This window comes from Eretmochelys imbricata, chromosome 1 (assembly GCF_965152235.1).
Source record: "Eretmochelys imbricata isolate rEreImb1 chromosome 1, rEreImb1.hap1, whole genome shotgun sequence".
Lineage (NCBI taxonomy): Eukaryota > Metazoa > Chordata > Testudines > Cheloniidae > Eretmochelys > Eretmochelys imbricata.
The window spans coordinates 152,910,487-152,927,960 of NC_135572.1; the positions used below are offsets into that span (position 1 = coordinate 152,910,487).

General features: G+C 40.8%; 1 protein-coding gene across 1 annotated transcript in view; it reads left to right on the forward strand.

Annotated features, from left to right (window-relative positions):
* The window catches only part of SYTL5 (synaptotagmin like 5), a 121,507-nt gene that overhangs the window by 89,370 nt on the left and 14,663 nt on the right, over positions 1 to 17,474 (forward strand). The window contains exons 9-13 of the mRNA XM_077807219.1: positions 1,042 to 1,134; positions 5,637 to 5,702; positions 6,530 to 6,708; positions 11,711 to 11,813; positions 13,703 to 13,864. Of these exons, the coding sequence (XP_077663345.1) occupies positions 1,042 to 1,134; positions 5,637 to 5,702; positions 6,530 to 6,708; positions 11,711 to 11,813; positions 13,703 to 13,864 (603 nt within the window). The remainder of the gene's footprint in view (positions 1 to 1,041; positions 1,135 to 5,636; positions 5,703 to 6,529; positions 6,709 to 11,710; positions 11,814 to 13,702; positions 13,865 to 17,474) is intronic.

A 17,474-nucleotide genomic window follows, 5' to 3' on the forward strand; every position in this document is an offset into this window, starting at 1 on the left:
GTGTAAGAATTAGGTAATTTACTAAAATGCAAATTCTATCTATCTATCTATCTATCTATCTATCTATCTATCTATCTATCTATCTATCTAGAAAATATCATTTCTTTGTTAAAATTTTATAATGCTGAAGAAAAAAGAACTATGAATATAATCTTCTTGAAAATTTCCAGAATGACTTTTCTGGAAACCACATATTTCTGTTTATTCAGCTGCTATGTTCAGCACAGACAGTGGTGGGACACGTTTCTTTCAATGTCCACAACCATGACTTGGAGCACTCAAAATACCAGTCAAAAAGTAGTTTTTATATATATTTTTTTATATTTAATCAGTCCTTTGTCTGTCTGCTACGATTGCCAACAAGGATGCAAATTAATATTACTAGTGGTGCGGATTAGTTGTTATGTAAACATGTCCATTAGAAACTGGACTGAGATCAGAAACTCAGCTCACTGAATAGCTAGTTAATGGTAGGAATAACTTGTGGTCACTATGGATTTGGGCTGAATTTAGTTGATGACTTAAAGGTTGAAGCCTCCGTAACCCATAACTGGTATCCAAAGCCATCCAGTTCACATATTTATTTTCTTAAGATTGAAAAACACCTACTCCGTCCCTCCCTTGTTTCCCACCCTAAATACGAGTGTGAAGATGCCTAGCAGTAATAGCAGAATAGGGTAATTCAGGTGTGCTACTGAGAATGTAGGGTGCTTGGAAATTGACTTCGTAATGCAGTGCCCCACCATGTAAGGTAAAAATCCATTTCCTACTCTGGGGACATAGAAGCCTGGAGGTTTTACAGTTTTCAAACAGCTGAAAGGTGAACCAGAAGCGCCCTTTGTTCCTGGTATACTGATTGTGACTGTGTAAAATTGTTGAAAGTGTGAATCAAAAGTCTCTCAAGACTTGAGTTTGGGAGATGTGTTGACACAATCTTTCTTAAACAGAAAAATATGGAATAGAACCCAAGGAAGGAGTCAGATATACAGTTGACAGTAATATACAGTAATTGAATGACTTTCTTTCTTTCTTTGCGGTTAGGATTACCTGGACGAGATAGAGGAAGACCCTGATGACATAGTGACCTCTCATTATCTAAAACATCGCAGACATTTGGCAAGTGGATTATCAACAGTAAGGTCTCCATTGGAAAACATCTAGAATTCCCTCATTCTTTCTCACTAAGCAGTTTCTTGCTGAAATAGATGTGGGCTAATGACACAGAACGCACACTGAGCATTCAATTTCATTCAGTAGATATTTTTTGTATTGATTCATATCCAGACCTCCTTTCCTACTGCTGTTTAGTAGCAACTTTGACTTCTTGGTGATTTTTCTGTTTGTTGTGGTTTTAGTATCCCTATCTGTAAAGCTAAAATGCCATTCTCTGCCATCAGTACTGAAGCAGAGATCCATTGTTGTTTATAGTGTAGCTGTCCTCCCTGCACACTGATGACTTGGGACCTGATCTCCGGAGATGCTGAGCACCTTGTCCAAAGTGCTGAGTGCCCTCACCTTGAAATGATCTCAAAAGAAGGTGTGGACGGGGCACTCAGTATCAGGCTCTTAATCGTCTTATTAACCGTCATTAATTGTAACTGTGATCTGTTTGGCAGATGCTGTATGTGAACAGTGAGAAATTTCAACAAGAAAAAAAATGAGAGTAGGAAACCTGAAACATCTGGCCAATCTAGATGCTCTGTCAAAATGAGCAAATCTAGAATAGCTGGTACTGATATGAGGAGATAATGTGGCTTTAAAATAAAATCCTCTGTCACTTGTAATGACCGTCCCATTATCAGAAGGATGTGTGATTTCCATCCACTATGCCTGACTTCTGGCCACAGTCAGAGAAGCCTATTCAGAAGTTAAAACATTTTTCACAAGACACCAAGGATAGCAAATGTCTGTATTTATTTAAATTGTGCCAAACAGCGGAAAGGAAAATGCTCAGTCTTGATTCTTTTTTAATAGTTTTGGTGAAGTGTAGCAATGGAAATTCCCTAAGTTCTGAGGAATTGGGAAGGGGATAGAGGCACAATTTATCCTTTTGATAGAAAAGATTTTTATTGATAGTTGAGGGATAGCGGGCTTGTCTGGGGGCGACGGGGGAAGAGAGTAAACAATAGCCATTGCTCACGGGCTCCTGGCTAGGGTTGCCAACCCTCCAGAATTTCCCTGGAATCTCCAGGAATTAAAGATTAATGTCATGTGATGAAACCTCCAGGAATACTTCCAACAAAAACTAGCAACCCTAGCTCCTGATAAATGATGATGTGAGATACAGGCCTGTACCTGGAGAGATTAAAAATAGGGATTTATAGTGTGCAACAAGCTCAGTTTTTCAGAGTTAGCCTAGAGAAATGATTGATCTGAAGCTTCTTCATTTCATTGAAAGAGGATCCCACCCTGTTCTGTCTTTCCTGCCTTCTCATTGCAGTCTTTGGTGGGGTTGTGAATGGTTGGGCTCACTCTGAAAAAACTGAACATTTTTTAAGCTCCCTGCAACATACAAGTGCTTTCATTTTATGCATTTGCATTGTGTGTCAGTAGCTTCATAACCCATATGGAGTTGGTACTAGTGGTGACCCCAACTCCCCACATATATTCCATTCTCTATGCAACACAATCCCAGTGTGGCTCATAGGTTTCAAGACATTTCATATGCATAGAGTAAGATATTTGGGGATCAGCTTTGCTGAAAGCATTTCTGCTTTCCATGAAAACTACTGTATATTTCTGCAACAGCTTTTCATTCCCAGGACGCTTCACAAAGTATAGACAGTGAACCAGATCCTTAGCCCTAAGAAGGCTGCTTTGTGCTATTCTAGGAGTGTAAAGCAGCCTTAGGTTTGTTTGAAGTGGCTAGCTGTGGATCCCTTTAAAGCAGAGGAATCCCAGATGGGATAGAGTTGGTGTAACCAGCACTACATAGTCAATTTATACTCCTTGAGATAGGAGTCATGCTGAGGGGAAGGGGCCTGAGTGGTGCACACTGCAGGAAACCATAAATTAGAGCCATCCTTAGGCTGTTTTAAGTCATTCCTGGGATTTGACTAACTGACTCCCCAGCTGTTCCAGGGATAGGGGGATTGCATACAGCCATCCTTGCCCACCCTCCCTTAGGTCCTGTGCCAGAATAGCTCTGTGGGACCCAAGATTGCAGCAAATATACACAGTGCCAATGGAATGCAGCAGTCTCTGGGTTGGAGGGTGGTAGCAAGGTGAACTAGTGATCAGGACATTTGATACAAAGGAAAGGGAAATTTTGGGCCATGACACTAGGAAATGAATTCTATTTTGTGGCATGTGGTATTGTATTTTTAATGCCTCACACAAAGCAGACAGAATTCCAGTAAAGGTCACCTCCAAAAGACTTGCGTTCAATTGTCAGCATGGAATTCAGCTTGTTGCTTTGGAAGGAGAAAGAGCTGGGTCAAACCCTTTATTCCAGGGTCTCAAGGAATTCAAGGAATCAGAGTTAAAAGAGACTTGGGCATGTCAGGCCAAATCAACCCTAGTAAGCAACTGTAACTCAATCAAAATCAGCTGAATTACACCCACTTAACCAAATTTGAATTTGACTCGTTGCCAACACATCTATAAAACCTATAGCTTGCCAGTCTATAGGTTTTATAGATGAATTTCTTTCCTTGGTCTGAACTCTGAGACTGGAGTTCTGGAGTTGCAGGTGCTCAATACTTCCCTTGGTAACGGCCCTTAGGTGGTAACTTTATTTAATGAGCATTTTCCATGGTACTTTCAGCAGTAGGTTTTGTCTTCCTATATAGATTCCTTTTGACCTTTCTCCTAATCTAAATGCAGCTTTCCTGCTGCAGTAGAACTGAGATGATCTCATGCCTCAGTGCTCCTTTCCTCTTCACATCCCCCCCAGCATGCTTATTGAAGTCACTGCATGCTATGTTAATGGAAAAGCTTCTATCAGCAAGCAGCTTTTCTTCCCCCCTAGAGTGGAACAGTTTTACTAGTCTATTTTGACCTACTCTGAATGTATGTTGTTGCTAATATTCCCCATCTCGAATACTCACATTTTTCTGATTTTATTTAGTTTATTCTGTGCATCTCATCCTTCAGCATTGTACAAATACTGCGAGTAATTTGCTTGTTGCTGAGTTTTAGCCTTTGATAGTGAAACTAATGACTTTGTACTGTGGCACAAAATAATTCTATAAATGTCAAATGAACCCTAATTTTATAGAAATCTGAGTAAGGAGATTACAGTGTAGATAATTAGAGTGCCCTGAAAATCAAAACCACAGTACTTGGGCTAAAATAAAAGAGAGGTTATTTTTCCTGGGTTCCACCACTGGACACAACAACTTGTCAGGATCATTGCATCGGTCTAATTCCTTGTTCCAGTGTCTTATATTTTACCAGTAAGATATAAAATGCTAGGATGATTAATACAGGCCTCAGATGTTGAGTAAAAGGAAGCTCTGCACTCTGATGCTCTTAGTGGTATTTGAGACATACAGTCATTACATAAGTAAGTTTTCATTAAACAGCCACATTTATCATATTTAACATGACTCCCAGTGTAAATCCCACAAAACAAAAGGCTTTTATTGTAAGAAGTGAAATATTTCAGTTGTTATAAAATGTTTTCTAAATTAGTCTTTGTTATTTTATTAAAGCAATTATTAGCAATGTAGGGATTTTCTGATGGAATTCCGGGCTCCACTGGAAAGAAACATTTCCTGGTGGTTTGGTTTTAAATTTGAGATATCAAGAATAAGCACACCAGTCCCTACTTTCCTTCCTTTGCTGCAGGACCTTAGCAAGAGGTTTGGAGGATACAATCAGTAATGTCAGAAGAGGTTATAGCTTAAGCTGTGGCTCATACATTCTCCCTTCGCTGGTTCGAAGAGGAGCTTGTGACCAAGTTATAAACTCCTGTGACCTCACTGGTGAGATCCTTCAGACATCTTGCCAAGGTCTTTCAGCAACAAGAGGAAAACGGGCCCCTGATGTTCTTAATACTTCAGTTTAAAAAAAAAAAAACCCAAAAGCATTTTTTTCACAAAATTTGGAGGCCAATTTTAAAGGAACAATAAAGGGTAAAACCAGAAAAAAGTTTTTTGTTTTACACGTACCCTTAAAAACTCCCCAGAATTAACCTCTCAACCTACAAGTGTTCAGACAAGCTTGCTTTAATCACAATTCTAGTTTCTTATGCAGGCCGCAGTGCTGCAAACACTTGTATGCATGCTTAATTTTTCACACAAGACGCTCATTTCAATTGGAATAGTCACATAGAGAGTTAACTAGTGTTTGCAGGATTTTTGGCCAAAATGAAAATCCCAGTCTGAGTCGGTGTTCGCATTTAATTTGTTTGGTGCTACCTTAGTACAGCAGATTCTGTCTTCGTTTGTCACTAACCTGTATTCCTGCAGATAAGCAGGCGACACTTTTTCACTCATTATACAATTATACAATTCATTATTGGAGGGGGATTTAGGTATGGCTTGGTACCTCACTGCTGTAAGTACTGTATCACTGTGGTTTAACACCACACTACCCACCTAGTCTGTAGAACTTGTCATTTCTTTTCTGAATTCTTCCTGCAGCTATCTAATGCTATTTTCTTTTGACCTTTGCATTTGTCTTCCTGAAAGAACTTTCCTGAAGGCTCTGACAGGAAATGCTCCTACTTAAATGTACCTGAAGCAGATGGTGATACTGTGAGTTCTCTTGCTTCCTGTCAACTGCTTTTCTGATATTCTGCTTTTCTGATGTTCCTTCTTATTCCTTCTTTGTGCTGAGAACTCTTTCGGGGGTTTACCCAGGCTTTCTACATACAACAATTCTAAAACACCAAAAGTTAGATATGTTTTTGATTAATATTATTTAAAAGCCAGCAAAAAAATGTACACCAGAGTTTTAAAATGCCTTGGGTTTCTGCAATGTACAAACTGTCCTAATTTTTGTCTTACAAAGATTTAATTATTTTCCAGTAGTTATATTAGGGACAATTTTAAAAATTGTGAGACCTGCTTATGCTCTTAGAAATGCCCATGATGAGGTGACATTGCTTTATTAGGATACTGTATATGTTTTTGTGTCATTTCCATGATGGGGTTTCATATAATTTCCTCTGAAGCACCTGGTACTGACCACTGTCTGAGACAGCATGCTGACCTAGAGGGACCATTGGTTTGCCCCAGTATGGCAATTCTCTATTCCTGGGACTTGCTATGTGATCGTAGACAATTTACTTAACCCTCTGTGTTACTCAGTGGCCCCACTGGGAAATGGTGATCGTACTAACTTTACCCCCTTTATAAATCGTTTTGAGTTCAACATATGAAGAAACACTGTGTAGGCATTTGAGATATTGTGATACCTTTCTATATCAAGTAAGTGGTAATTCTGTACGTCCTTTGATATCCTAGTTTTAATAGCAGGTTCAGCAGAACAGTAATTGCAGGGCTCTCATTGTTTGAAAAAACTGGTTCTGGAAAGAGAATGATTGAGCTTCCAAGTTGTCTTCTTTCGGTCTTTATTTCAGACTAGCATTAACAGCATGATGAGTGTTTATAGTGAAACTGGGGACTATGGCAATGTGAAGGTCAGTGGGGAAATACTTCTCCACCTCAGCTACAGCTACAAAACGGGTGCCCTCAACATCCTGGTAAAAAACTGCAGAAACCTGGCCATAGCAGATGAAAAGAAGCAAAGAACAGATCCGTAAGCATAGAGAATTTCCTTCTTACCCTTTCCTAGAAGTGCTCTCAGTCTTACTGCACAGTTTGAATCTCTAGACTGCATGTGAGAACATATTGTAGCCCTACACTATGTGGACTGGTAACAGGATATGAAGCCTTTCACCTCTATGTCCCAAGTGATCAGAAGCCATAACACTCTGACTGCTTCGAGTCTCATGTGAAATGAGTTGGTGTTTTCAGTGTGTTTCCTAATGGGGGAGAGTTCATATGATTAACAGCCATTATTGCACTTGGAAATAATTGACATGCTTTTATTGGCAATTTGGACAGAAGGGCCAGGGATCTGAATGGATACAGAGACTGAACTAATTTCTTACTGCTAGAGTCAAGGTTGAATGGGAAGGTTTGCTCTGTCTTTGATAGAAGACTTTATCCACCAGAGGTGTTAGGGTGGTACCTTTATAGAACTCTAAATTCCCTTAATTTAAAATAGCCATTTCCTAGTAATAAAAACATAGCCAGAAAAAGCAACCTATAGAGTAGAAAGAAATTGCATTCTTCATCCTTCACTCCAAATATACCTCTTTCTAAAATCAAATATAAATCCTAAGTTCCACTTTATTCATTGCTCCTTTTTTTATAATTAAAAAAAATAGATACTGCACCACTACCGGAAAATAGTGTAATTGGGCCCGCTCTGCAAACACAGCCTTACTGGTCTCCACAGTAGGGGAAATTTCAGCCCCTATGCGATGACAACAGAAAATAATCACTCCTGGATTAATTGTAATTTGCCTTTTTGGCCAATAGCATCTTCTTAGTGTGACCAGGATTCATCACTGAATTTGGTCTGCTGGTTGTAACATTAGCTTCCCCGGCCCGGGGCAAGTACTGACGGGGGGTGTGGCATGAATGCTGATCCATGCCCCCAGGCCAATAGCATGACAGTGTACAAACTAACTAGTGTTAATTGTATGGTCCTGTGAAAAGTCCCTATTAATATCAGTCTTACCACAAAATAATGTTCCATAACTATCCTTAAATAGAACAAGAGCAAAGAGAATAATTGGCTATTATGTTGTTCATTTTTAATAGTTTCTGCAAATATTTGTCATAAATGAACTAGGTAATTTATTTGAATGACTTTGCTTCTTTTTTCTAAAAGAAAAGGAGTACTTGTGGCACCTTAGAGACTAACCAATTTATTTGAGCATGAGCTTTCGTGAGCTACAGCTCACTTCATCGGATGCATACCGTGGAAACTGCAGTAGACATTATATACACACAGAGACCATGAAACAATACCCCCTCCCACCCCACTGTCCTGCTGGTAATAGCTTATCTAAAGTGATCATCAAGTTGGGCCATTTCCAGCACAAATCCAGGTTTTCTCACCCTCTGCCCCCCCCACCCCCCCACAAACTCACTCTCCTGCTGGTAATAGCCCATCCAAAGTGACCACTCTCTTCACAATGTGTATGATAATCAAGGTGGGTCATTTCCAGCACAAATCCAGGTTCTCTCACTCCCTCACCCCCCTCCAAAAACCACACACACAAACTCACTGTCCTGCTGGTAATAGCTTATCCAAAGTGACCACTCTCCCTACAATGTGCATGATAATCAAGGTGGGCCATTTCCAGCATAAATCCAGGTTTTCTCACCCCCCCACCCCCATACACACACAAACTCACTCTCCTGCTGGTAATAGCTTATCTAAAGTGATCATTAAGTTGGGCCATTTCCAGCACAAATCCAGGTTTTCTCACCCTCCACCCCCCCCATACACAAACTCACTCTCCTGCTGGTAATAGCCCATCCAAAGTGACCACTCTCTTCACAATGTGTATGATAATCAAGGTGGGCCATTTCCTGCACAAATCCAGGTTCCCTCACCCCCTCCAAAAACCACACACACAAACTCAATCTTCTGCTGGTAATAGCTTCGAGACACCACTGACTTCTTGAGGAAACTTCAATCCATCGGCGATCTTCCTGATAACACCATCCTGGCCACTATGGATGTAGAAGCCCTCTACACCAACATTCCACACAAAGATGAACTACAAGCCGTCAAGAACACTATCCCCGATAATGTCACGGCTAACCTGGTGGCTGAACTTTATGACTTTGTCCTTACCCATAACTATTTTACATTTGGGGACAATGTATACCTTCAGATCAGCGGGACTGCTATGGGTACCCGCATGGCCCCACAGTATGCCAACATTTTTATGGCTGATTTAGAACAACGCTTCCTCAGCTCTCATCCCCTAAAGCCCCTACTCCACTTGCGCTATATTGATGACATCTTCATCATCTGGACCCATGGAAAAGAAGCCCTTGAGGAATTCCACCATGATTTCAACAATTTCCATCCCACCATCAACCTCAGCCCGGTCCAGTCCACACAAGAGATCCACTTCCTGGACACTACAGTGCTAATAAACAATGGTCACATAAACACCGCCCTATACCGGAAACCTACTGACCGCTATTCCTACCTACATGCCTCCAGCTTTCACCCTGACCACACCACACGATCCATCGTCTACAGCCAAGCTCTGCGGTACAACCGCATTTGCTCCAACCCCTCAGACAGAGACAAACACCTACAAGATCTCTATCAAGCTTTCTTACAACTACAATACCCACCTGCGGAAGTGAAGAAACAGATTGATAGAGCCAGAAGAGTTCCCAGAAGTCACCTACTACAGGCAGGCCTAACAAAGAAAATAACAGAATGCCACTAGCCGTCACCTTCAGCCCCCAACTAAAACCCCTCCAATGCATTATTAAGGATCTACAACCTATCCTGAAGGATGACCCAACACTCTCACAAATCTTGGGAGACAGGCCAGTCCTTGCCTATGGACAGCCCCGCAACCTGAAGCAAATACTCACCAACAACCACATACCACACAACAGAATCACTAGCCCAGGAACCTATCCTTGCAACAAAGCCCGTTGCCAATGGTGCCCACATATCTATTCAGGGGACACCATCACAAGGCCTAATAACATCAGCCACACTATCAGAGGCTCGTTCACCTGCACATCCACCAATGTGATATATGCCATCATGTGCCAGCAATGCCCCTCTGCCATTTACATTGGTCAAACTGGACAGTCTCTACGTAAAAGAATAAATGGACACAAATCAGATGTCAAGAATTATAACATTCATAAACCAGTCGGAGAACACTTCAGTCTCTCTGGTCACGCAATCACCGACATGAAGGTCACTATCTTACAACAAAAAAACTTCAAATCCAGACTTCAGCGAGAAACTGCTGAATTGGAATTCATTTGCAAATTGGATACTATTAATTTAGGCTTAAATGGAGACTGGGAGTGGCTAAGTCATTATGCAAGGTAGCCTATTTCCCCTTGCTTTTTCCTACCTCCCCCCCCCCCCCCCCCAGACGTTCTGGTTAAACTTGGATTTAAACTTGGAGAGTGGTCAGTTTGGATGAGCTATTGCCAGCAGGAGAGTGAGTTTATGTGTGTGTGTGTGTGTGTGTGTGTTCCGGGGGGGGGGGGGGGTGAGAAAGCCTGGATCTTTGCTGGAAATGGCCCACCTTGATTATCATGCACATTGTAGGGAGAGTGGTCACTTTGGATAAGCTATTACCAGCAGGAAAGTGAGTTTGTGTGTGTGGTTTTTGGAGGGGGGTGAGGGGATGAGAGAACCTGGATTTGTGCTGGAAATGGCCCACCTTGATTATCATACACATTGTGAAGAGAGTGGTCACTTTGGATGGGCTATTACCAGCAGGAGAGTGAGTTTGTGGGGGGTGGGGGGGGGGCGGAGGGTGAGAAAACCTGGATTTGTGCTGGAAATGGCCCAACTTGATGATCACTTTAGATAAGCTATTACCAGCAGGACAGTGGGGTAACTCATGAAAGCTCATGCTCAAATAAATTGGTTAGTCTCTAAGGTGCCACAAGTACTCCTTTTCTTTTTGCAGAGACAGACTAACACGGCTGTTACTCTGAAACCTTCTTTTTTCTGAATATCCATCGACAGATCATGACTTTCTCAAATCTGCTATTCAAAGTTACTTGACAAAACTTTACCTAAGTTTGTTTACTCTGATTTGCTATTTGAGTATGCTGCTTAGTTGTGATTGCTCACATAAACCACGCAGTATTGTTTATTTTACTTGACTGGAGGACTGTCACAATCGGTTTGCAGCTATCAATGCTCTATTAAAATTCAATCTTTGCCACCAATATTTGAGAATGCAAACTTAAAATGTAGGGCGTTTTCCCAAATATTCATGCTAGTAAAACTCATTTGCATGAAAGTTTGTAGAAAGTGAACACAAAAAGAGATGATCATGACCAAAGCAAATTCATTTTAGATTTCAACTGGAAATTACCAAATTTAATATCTGATTGCCTAAACAATGCAATGAGTGGTCAGTCTTTTTTGTTTCTCCCCCCCCGCCCCCACACGTGTCTTTTTATGTTTTATTTCTTTAGTAATTGTGTGTACATCTACCCAGGTTTGTGGTAAACTATATGATAGTATATAAATAAAAAGTCTAAAATATTTGAGAATTTTTTTATGTATTAATTGATCTCTATTAATAACAATTTCTAAAAATCTCTAACTCTATAAATATGTGAAGGTAGGCCAAAGGGTGAGTTTGTGTGTAATTTCAAGTTTTGCCTATTAGCAAATATGGTCAATCAAAAATGTAAAAACTGCAACACAGGAAATTGCTAATAAAGTTATACGTATTTCTCAGGACTGTCAAATTACTTAAACTTTGCTCTTGTGATTATCTTGATGCCGTCAGAATCCTCTGTGCATTTGTGTGTTTGTAGAAAAGTGTGTTTGTAGAAAAGTGTTTGCTCACTTTTGCCTATTGACTGTATTCTCGCTAATATTTATGCACAGATTATTCTGCAAAAATTGATTTCCTGACTAACACTCCTGGTGTAATTTTGCTAGGTGGCCCTCTCAGACTTGGTTGTTTTTATTCTCTGTTAATAATTTACTACTTAATCTGCAGCTATGTCAAAGCATACCTCCTGCCAGACAAATCTCGCCAAAGTAAACGCAAGACCAAAATCAAAAGCAACACCACCAATCCAGAGTTTAATGAAACACTAAAGGTGAGAACACTGCCATGCCTGTAATCCATGCTGATCTTTGCCATTAAATTAATTTGTTTTTTATTTAATTTATTTATACCATAAGCCAAACACTGGGAAATTGATTTTAAACCTGGGAAATGGTGCTAAAAATGGAAATATTTGAGTTAAAATATCTAGCTGTCATAGTGATTGTAGCTTTTGACTTCTCAGTATTGAGGGAGAGTTTTTATTTTGTTTTTCCTTTCCAGTTACAACATAACTTTTGATAATCAACTATTGTATTTTTACTTTCGGGGATCTGTTTCAGAATCATTGAAATCCTCTTTGTGACGGGTTGGACCCCCACTTTGGGGTGCCACCAGATGTGCTGGGTCCCACTTCCAAAGTCTTATTGTACTGGGAAGTACTTCCAAGTCTTATTGTTCTTCCTAATGGCCCACTGAGGCTGATTACCTACTGTCTGGTGGGTGTTCCCCCAAGTACACACAGTTGTAATTGTTACATAGTCAATATTCCTAACTTCAGATACAGAAATGATACATGCATGCAAATTGGATAAACACATTCAGTAGATCATAACTTTTTCAATGACACCTCACACGACTCATCTTCCATAAAACATCTTAGTTATGCCATATTCATATCATAACGATATTTCTATGCAGAGTATGGGGTGTAACATCACACCCTGTACAGTGAGTTTAGAACCAAATGGTGGGAGTTTCTAAAGTAGCTAAATTACCTCACAAGTCCCATTGAAAGTAAATGGGATTTATACTCTGAAGTCCTTCAGATACTTTTGAAAATCCCATCCCAAATACTTAAACAGGGTTTTTTTTTCCTATGGCGGCTAATAAAAATGTGCTCAAATAAGTTTCCTGTTATAGGGGCTAATTTAACTTCTGTGGCCAGTGTAGTTTGCGTAATCTGGCTATAAAATAATTTCACAAACTACAGTATATACACCTGGTCTGGCCAGATTGTTTACCAAGGGGGGACCTGTTTTATAGCATCATTTGCGAAATGGTTTATAGTATAGTTGGGTCTGGTCTGCAGTGGGGAAAAGTGAGTTAGTATCCATCTAGCAAAGATCACATTTAACGCTGTTCTCTAGGACAATCCTAACATGGCTTCCGAACTTTGTGTAGATGGGACCTAACACTCTTATGAAATATTATATATGTTCTGACAAAGGCTTGTGGGTAAGAGCTAAATAGTTAGATTCAATAGCAGAAGAACTGTTTGTCCTAACTGTTCCCATTACTATAATTTAAAAACTGTCTTAAATCGATTCTTTTGGCCTTTTCAGGCCTTCAAGGCAAAGTCTCATCATTCTAATTGGGTAACTGCTGGCCTCTTACAATCTGCTAGTTAATATATATTTTAATTGTTAGCACTGGTAACCATTTGGGCTTTTGAAAAACTGTGGCGATACTTTACTGAGAAGAGGGGACACTTTGGAAAGTTCATTACGCTGCTGCCAACTTTTTTTTTATAAAGGCTCTTTGTTGTAGAATAGACTTTTATTTTAATTGTTCTATTTAATTACCGTGGAAGCCACGGTGTAAGAATTAAATAAAGGTTATTTTAAGAAGTTCCTTTTGTAGTAAAAACTATCTGGTAAAGAAATAATACAGACAAGTGACAACAACAACAAAAATAATGTAAACAGATAAATGCAGACTGTACGGTGAACAGTTATCCTTTATAGATCTCTCTTGAATAATAGCCTTCTGCAATTGTATTGATTTTCACTTGTAAGGAAAACAAATGTCTCTTCTGTGCTTCATTTGTCAGCTACCATGTACTTTATGAAGATAAGGTTGTATGTTTTTTATATAATGTCATTATGGAACTGGACTTGACTCTCATTAAATAGATCCTCCACTCTGTTTGTCTTTCAATAGTATGTCATCAGCCATACACAGCTAGAGACTAGGACCCTCCAACTTTCTGTTTGGCACTATGACAGATTTGGGCACAACAGCTTTCTTGGGGAGGTGGAAATTCCTTTGGACTCCTGGAATTTTGAAAATCAGACAGATGAATGGTTTGTGCTCCAACCCAAGGTGAGGCTCTCCAGTTTTAGTGGAATAACAGTAAAGCAAGATCAATTAAGTTTTGCTTTTGTTTTTTCCAACTGAAGTGTGGCTGTAAAATGATATATTTCTAATAAACTACTTCTGGGATGGACCTGTGAAAGGAATAACACTTCTAACAAAGCAACACATACTGTCTGTGTCAGTATATATGAATGCCTATTCAAAACCAAACCTATTAAAAGAATAAACATACACATGCATCCAATAATAGACACAATCAAAAGGGACCTGTTAAAGAAATAGCACATGAAACAATGGATCTTTCTCAATCACCTGCTAAAGGAATAGACCTTTCTTCATGCATCAGTTTTAAGCATTTAACAATTTTCTGTGGTAGTGAGGTTCGGCATTGCTCTTTTATTCATATTGAATAAAAAGGTAGGTATAGCATCATGCTATTTGGTACACAAAACAGTAACTCTATGGAATATGGCATCTAGAGCATGCTTAACTAATGGGCTATGTCTTCTGGCACTTATGGGATCCCTCACTGGAGAGGGCTAAAGTGTTTGTTTTTGGAATTGGAGCAACTTTAAAGAGCTGTTTATAAACGTGAAGATTATATGCTTCTAAATTGCTTGCTGTTATACCAGCCAGAATCCTAGAGCCCTGTGCAGACACCTGCTTTATATCTACAGCTATAAAGCGGATCTCCAAGGAGCTGCAGGGCTCTGTCGGGAATGGTAGTGGCGAAAGTAGCCGCACGCCAGGCCACCACTCACAGGACCCAGCGCCCTGTGCGGGCAGCTTCTCTGGCATGGCTGTACCACTGGACCAGGCTCAGTGGCTTGCACACTCCTGGGCAAGCTGCTGCAGCATGAAACAGTCTCACTCAGATCTGTCAGATACATGATGTGATTTACAATTGTTACACTTGAGCAAGGGAGCTAAAGTAAGGGAGCATCTTAATCTTCTAGGCTCCCCTTCGCAACAAAGAAGGGAGCAAAAGCTCATTAAGCGTGCAGAGATCAGGCTGGGGGATGGTGGTTTTGAGTAGAGCTGTGTGAGTAACCAATTTTTTGGTTCAGCCACCAAATCAAATAAAAAAAAAAATAAAAATCGTTTCAGATTGGCCTGAAACAACTTTTTTTTCAGATTTTTTCAAGTTGAAAAATTTAGTATTGGGCTGAACAGAACATTTTGTTTGACCCAAAACAAAATCTTTTGTTTTGATTTTGGGAGGTTAAATGGTTTTTAATATTTTTTTAAATAAAATTGAGGGAAATTGTGAAACAAAACAAAAAGTCACAATGTTTCAACATTCCCCCCCCCCCCAAACCGGTTTTCCTTGACTGAAATAATTCACAGAAATCGACCCCAATTTGCAAATTGTTTTTGGTCAATCTGAATCTGCATTTTTTTACTGAAAAAAGTAGTTGCACAGAAAACTTTGCCCAGCTCTAGTTCTGAGCTGTTCCCCGCTCCATTTACATGCTAGCAGCCGCTGCGCTCCTGCCGAAACGTGAGCAATTGTTGGTGGAGGAAGGCTATTGGGCGTGCAGAGATAAGGAGAAGGGCCTCTGTGGAGAATGCTCCCTTCAGAAAATAAAGAACAAAATGCTACTAAATCAAGTGTGAGGTAATGCTGAGAGATCTAAAAGAAGCAGTTCTGGCAGCTCCAGGTGACTCGACTGCATAGATCTTGATACTGATAGGGCTGGTGCAGGAAGTGGCCATGCCACGTTGCCATCTCACATGTGAGAATCGGTCCCTTCTTTTTTCACACTTTCCACTTGCAAAAGCAGAGGGGAAGGACATTCCTTATCACTCAAGTTTGCAAATGGGATGACTGGGTTCTGTGTCTTGTCCTGCGTCATAACCCCCAAAGGGCATGGTCTGCCCAGATGGGGCACGCCTTGTTCCCCAGATGGCTAGTGCTCATTCTTCTTCGAGTAGTGTCACTCTAGGGGCTGCACTGTAGGTGTTCCTTGTGTTCCTGCGCCGCTGCTGGGAGAAATTCGGTAGCAGTGCCCATTAGGCCCGCACATGCGCTGTCTTTCCTCGTGCTTCGCCATGAGGCTAACCAGCGCACCCAGGCTAACTCTCCTCAGTTCCTTCTCAACCGCCCCTGGCTAGAGATGGAGCTATTTGCAGTCCATTTGCGATCATTATCTTCATTGACCTCTCTATAATTAGTCTCCCTAATCTTAGTTGTAGTTTTCTTCTTCTTCTTTTACTTTTCGTGAACAAACACAAAAACCAATAACAAAAAAAGACTTTATTTTTTCCCCTCCCTTTTTTCGTCAGGACCCCTTCCCCCAACAGGATATGCCCAGTTCACTGGGCTTCAAGAAGTGCCTCTCCTGCAAAGAGGCCACCCCCATGGCAGACAAGCACTCCCAGTGCATGCTCTGCCTCGGGGAAGGCCACGTTCCATAGAAGTGTGGTCTCTGCCAGCAACTCAGACTCAGGTCTTGAAAGGGCAAGGAATTAAGACAGAAGATTATCTTCATGGAGGCAGCCCTCCAACCCTCCCCAGTCCCGCGCTGAGAGTCATCTGGCAGACGTGAGTCTTCCCCACAGCTCTCAACATCCAAGGACTGTGGGTTGAAGAAATCAGCTGCAGACCCCTCTTGTAAGTCATCAAAAAAGAGAGTGTGAAGTCCCAGAGTGAGCCCTGAAATAGCCATAAGAGATCCTTGGCACACTCGGTACCCTTGGTACCATAGGCACCGAGACAATCCCAGCCTGGAACCCATGGCTCACAAAAATTTGTAGCGACAGGTGCCGTTGATGTACCTAATGACCCGATGTCAATGGCACTGAAGGCCAAAGATAGGAGCCAGCACTCCACTAAAAAGATGCTGATAGTATGCACTGTACCACCAGCACCATCATCATTATTAGTTAAATTGGAAAAGATGGGGATCAATATGAAAATTGAAAGGTGGATAAGGAATTGTTTAACAGGGAGACTACAGCGGGTCCTACTGAAAGGTGAACTGTCAGGCTGGAGGGAAGTTACCAGGAGAGTTCCTCAGGGATCAGTTTTGGGACCAATCTTATTTAATCTTTTTATTACTGACCTCGGCACAAAAAGTGGGAGTGTGCTAATAAAGTTTGCGGATGATACAAAGCTGGGAGGTATTGCCAATTTAGAGAGAGACCGGGATATCATACAGGAAGATTTAGATGACCTTGTAAACTGGAATAATACTAATAGGATGAAATTTAATAATGAGAAGTGTAAGGTTATGCATTTAGGGATTAATAACAAGAATTTTAGTTATAAGCTGGGGACGCATCAATTAGAAGTAACGGAGAAGAAGAAGGACCTTGGAGTATTGGTTGATCATAGGATGACTGTGAGCCGCCAATGTGATATGGCCGTGAAAAAAGCTAATGAGGTCTTGGGATGCATCAGACAAGGTATTTCCAGTAGAGATAAGGAGGTTTTAGTACCTTTATACAAGGCACTGGTGAGACCTCACCTGGAATGCTGTGTGCAGTTCTGATCTCCCATGTTTAAGAAGGATGAATTCAAACTGGAACAGGTACAGAGAAGGGCTACTATGATGATCCGAGGAATGGAAAACCTGTCTTATGAAAGGAGAATCAAGGAGCTTGGCTTGTTTAG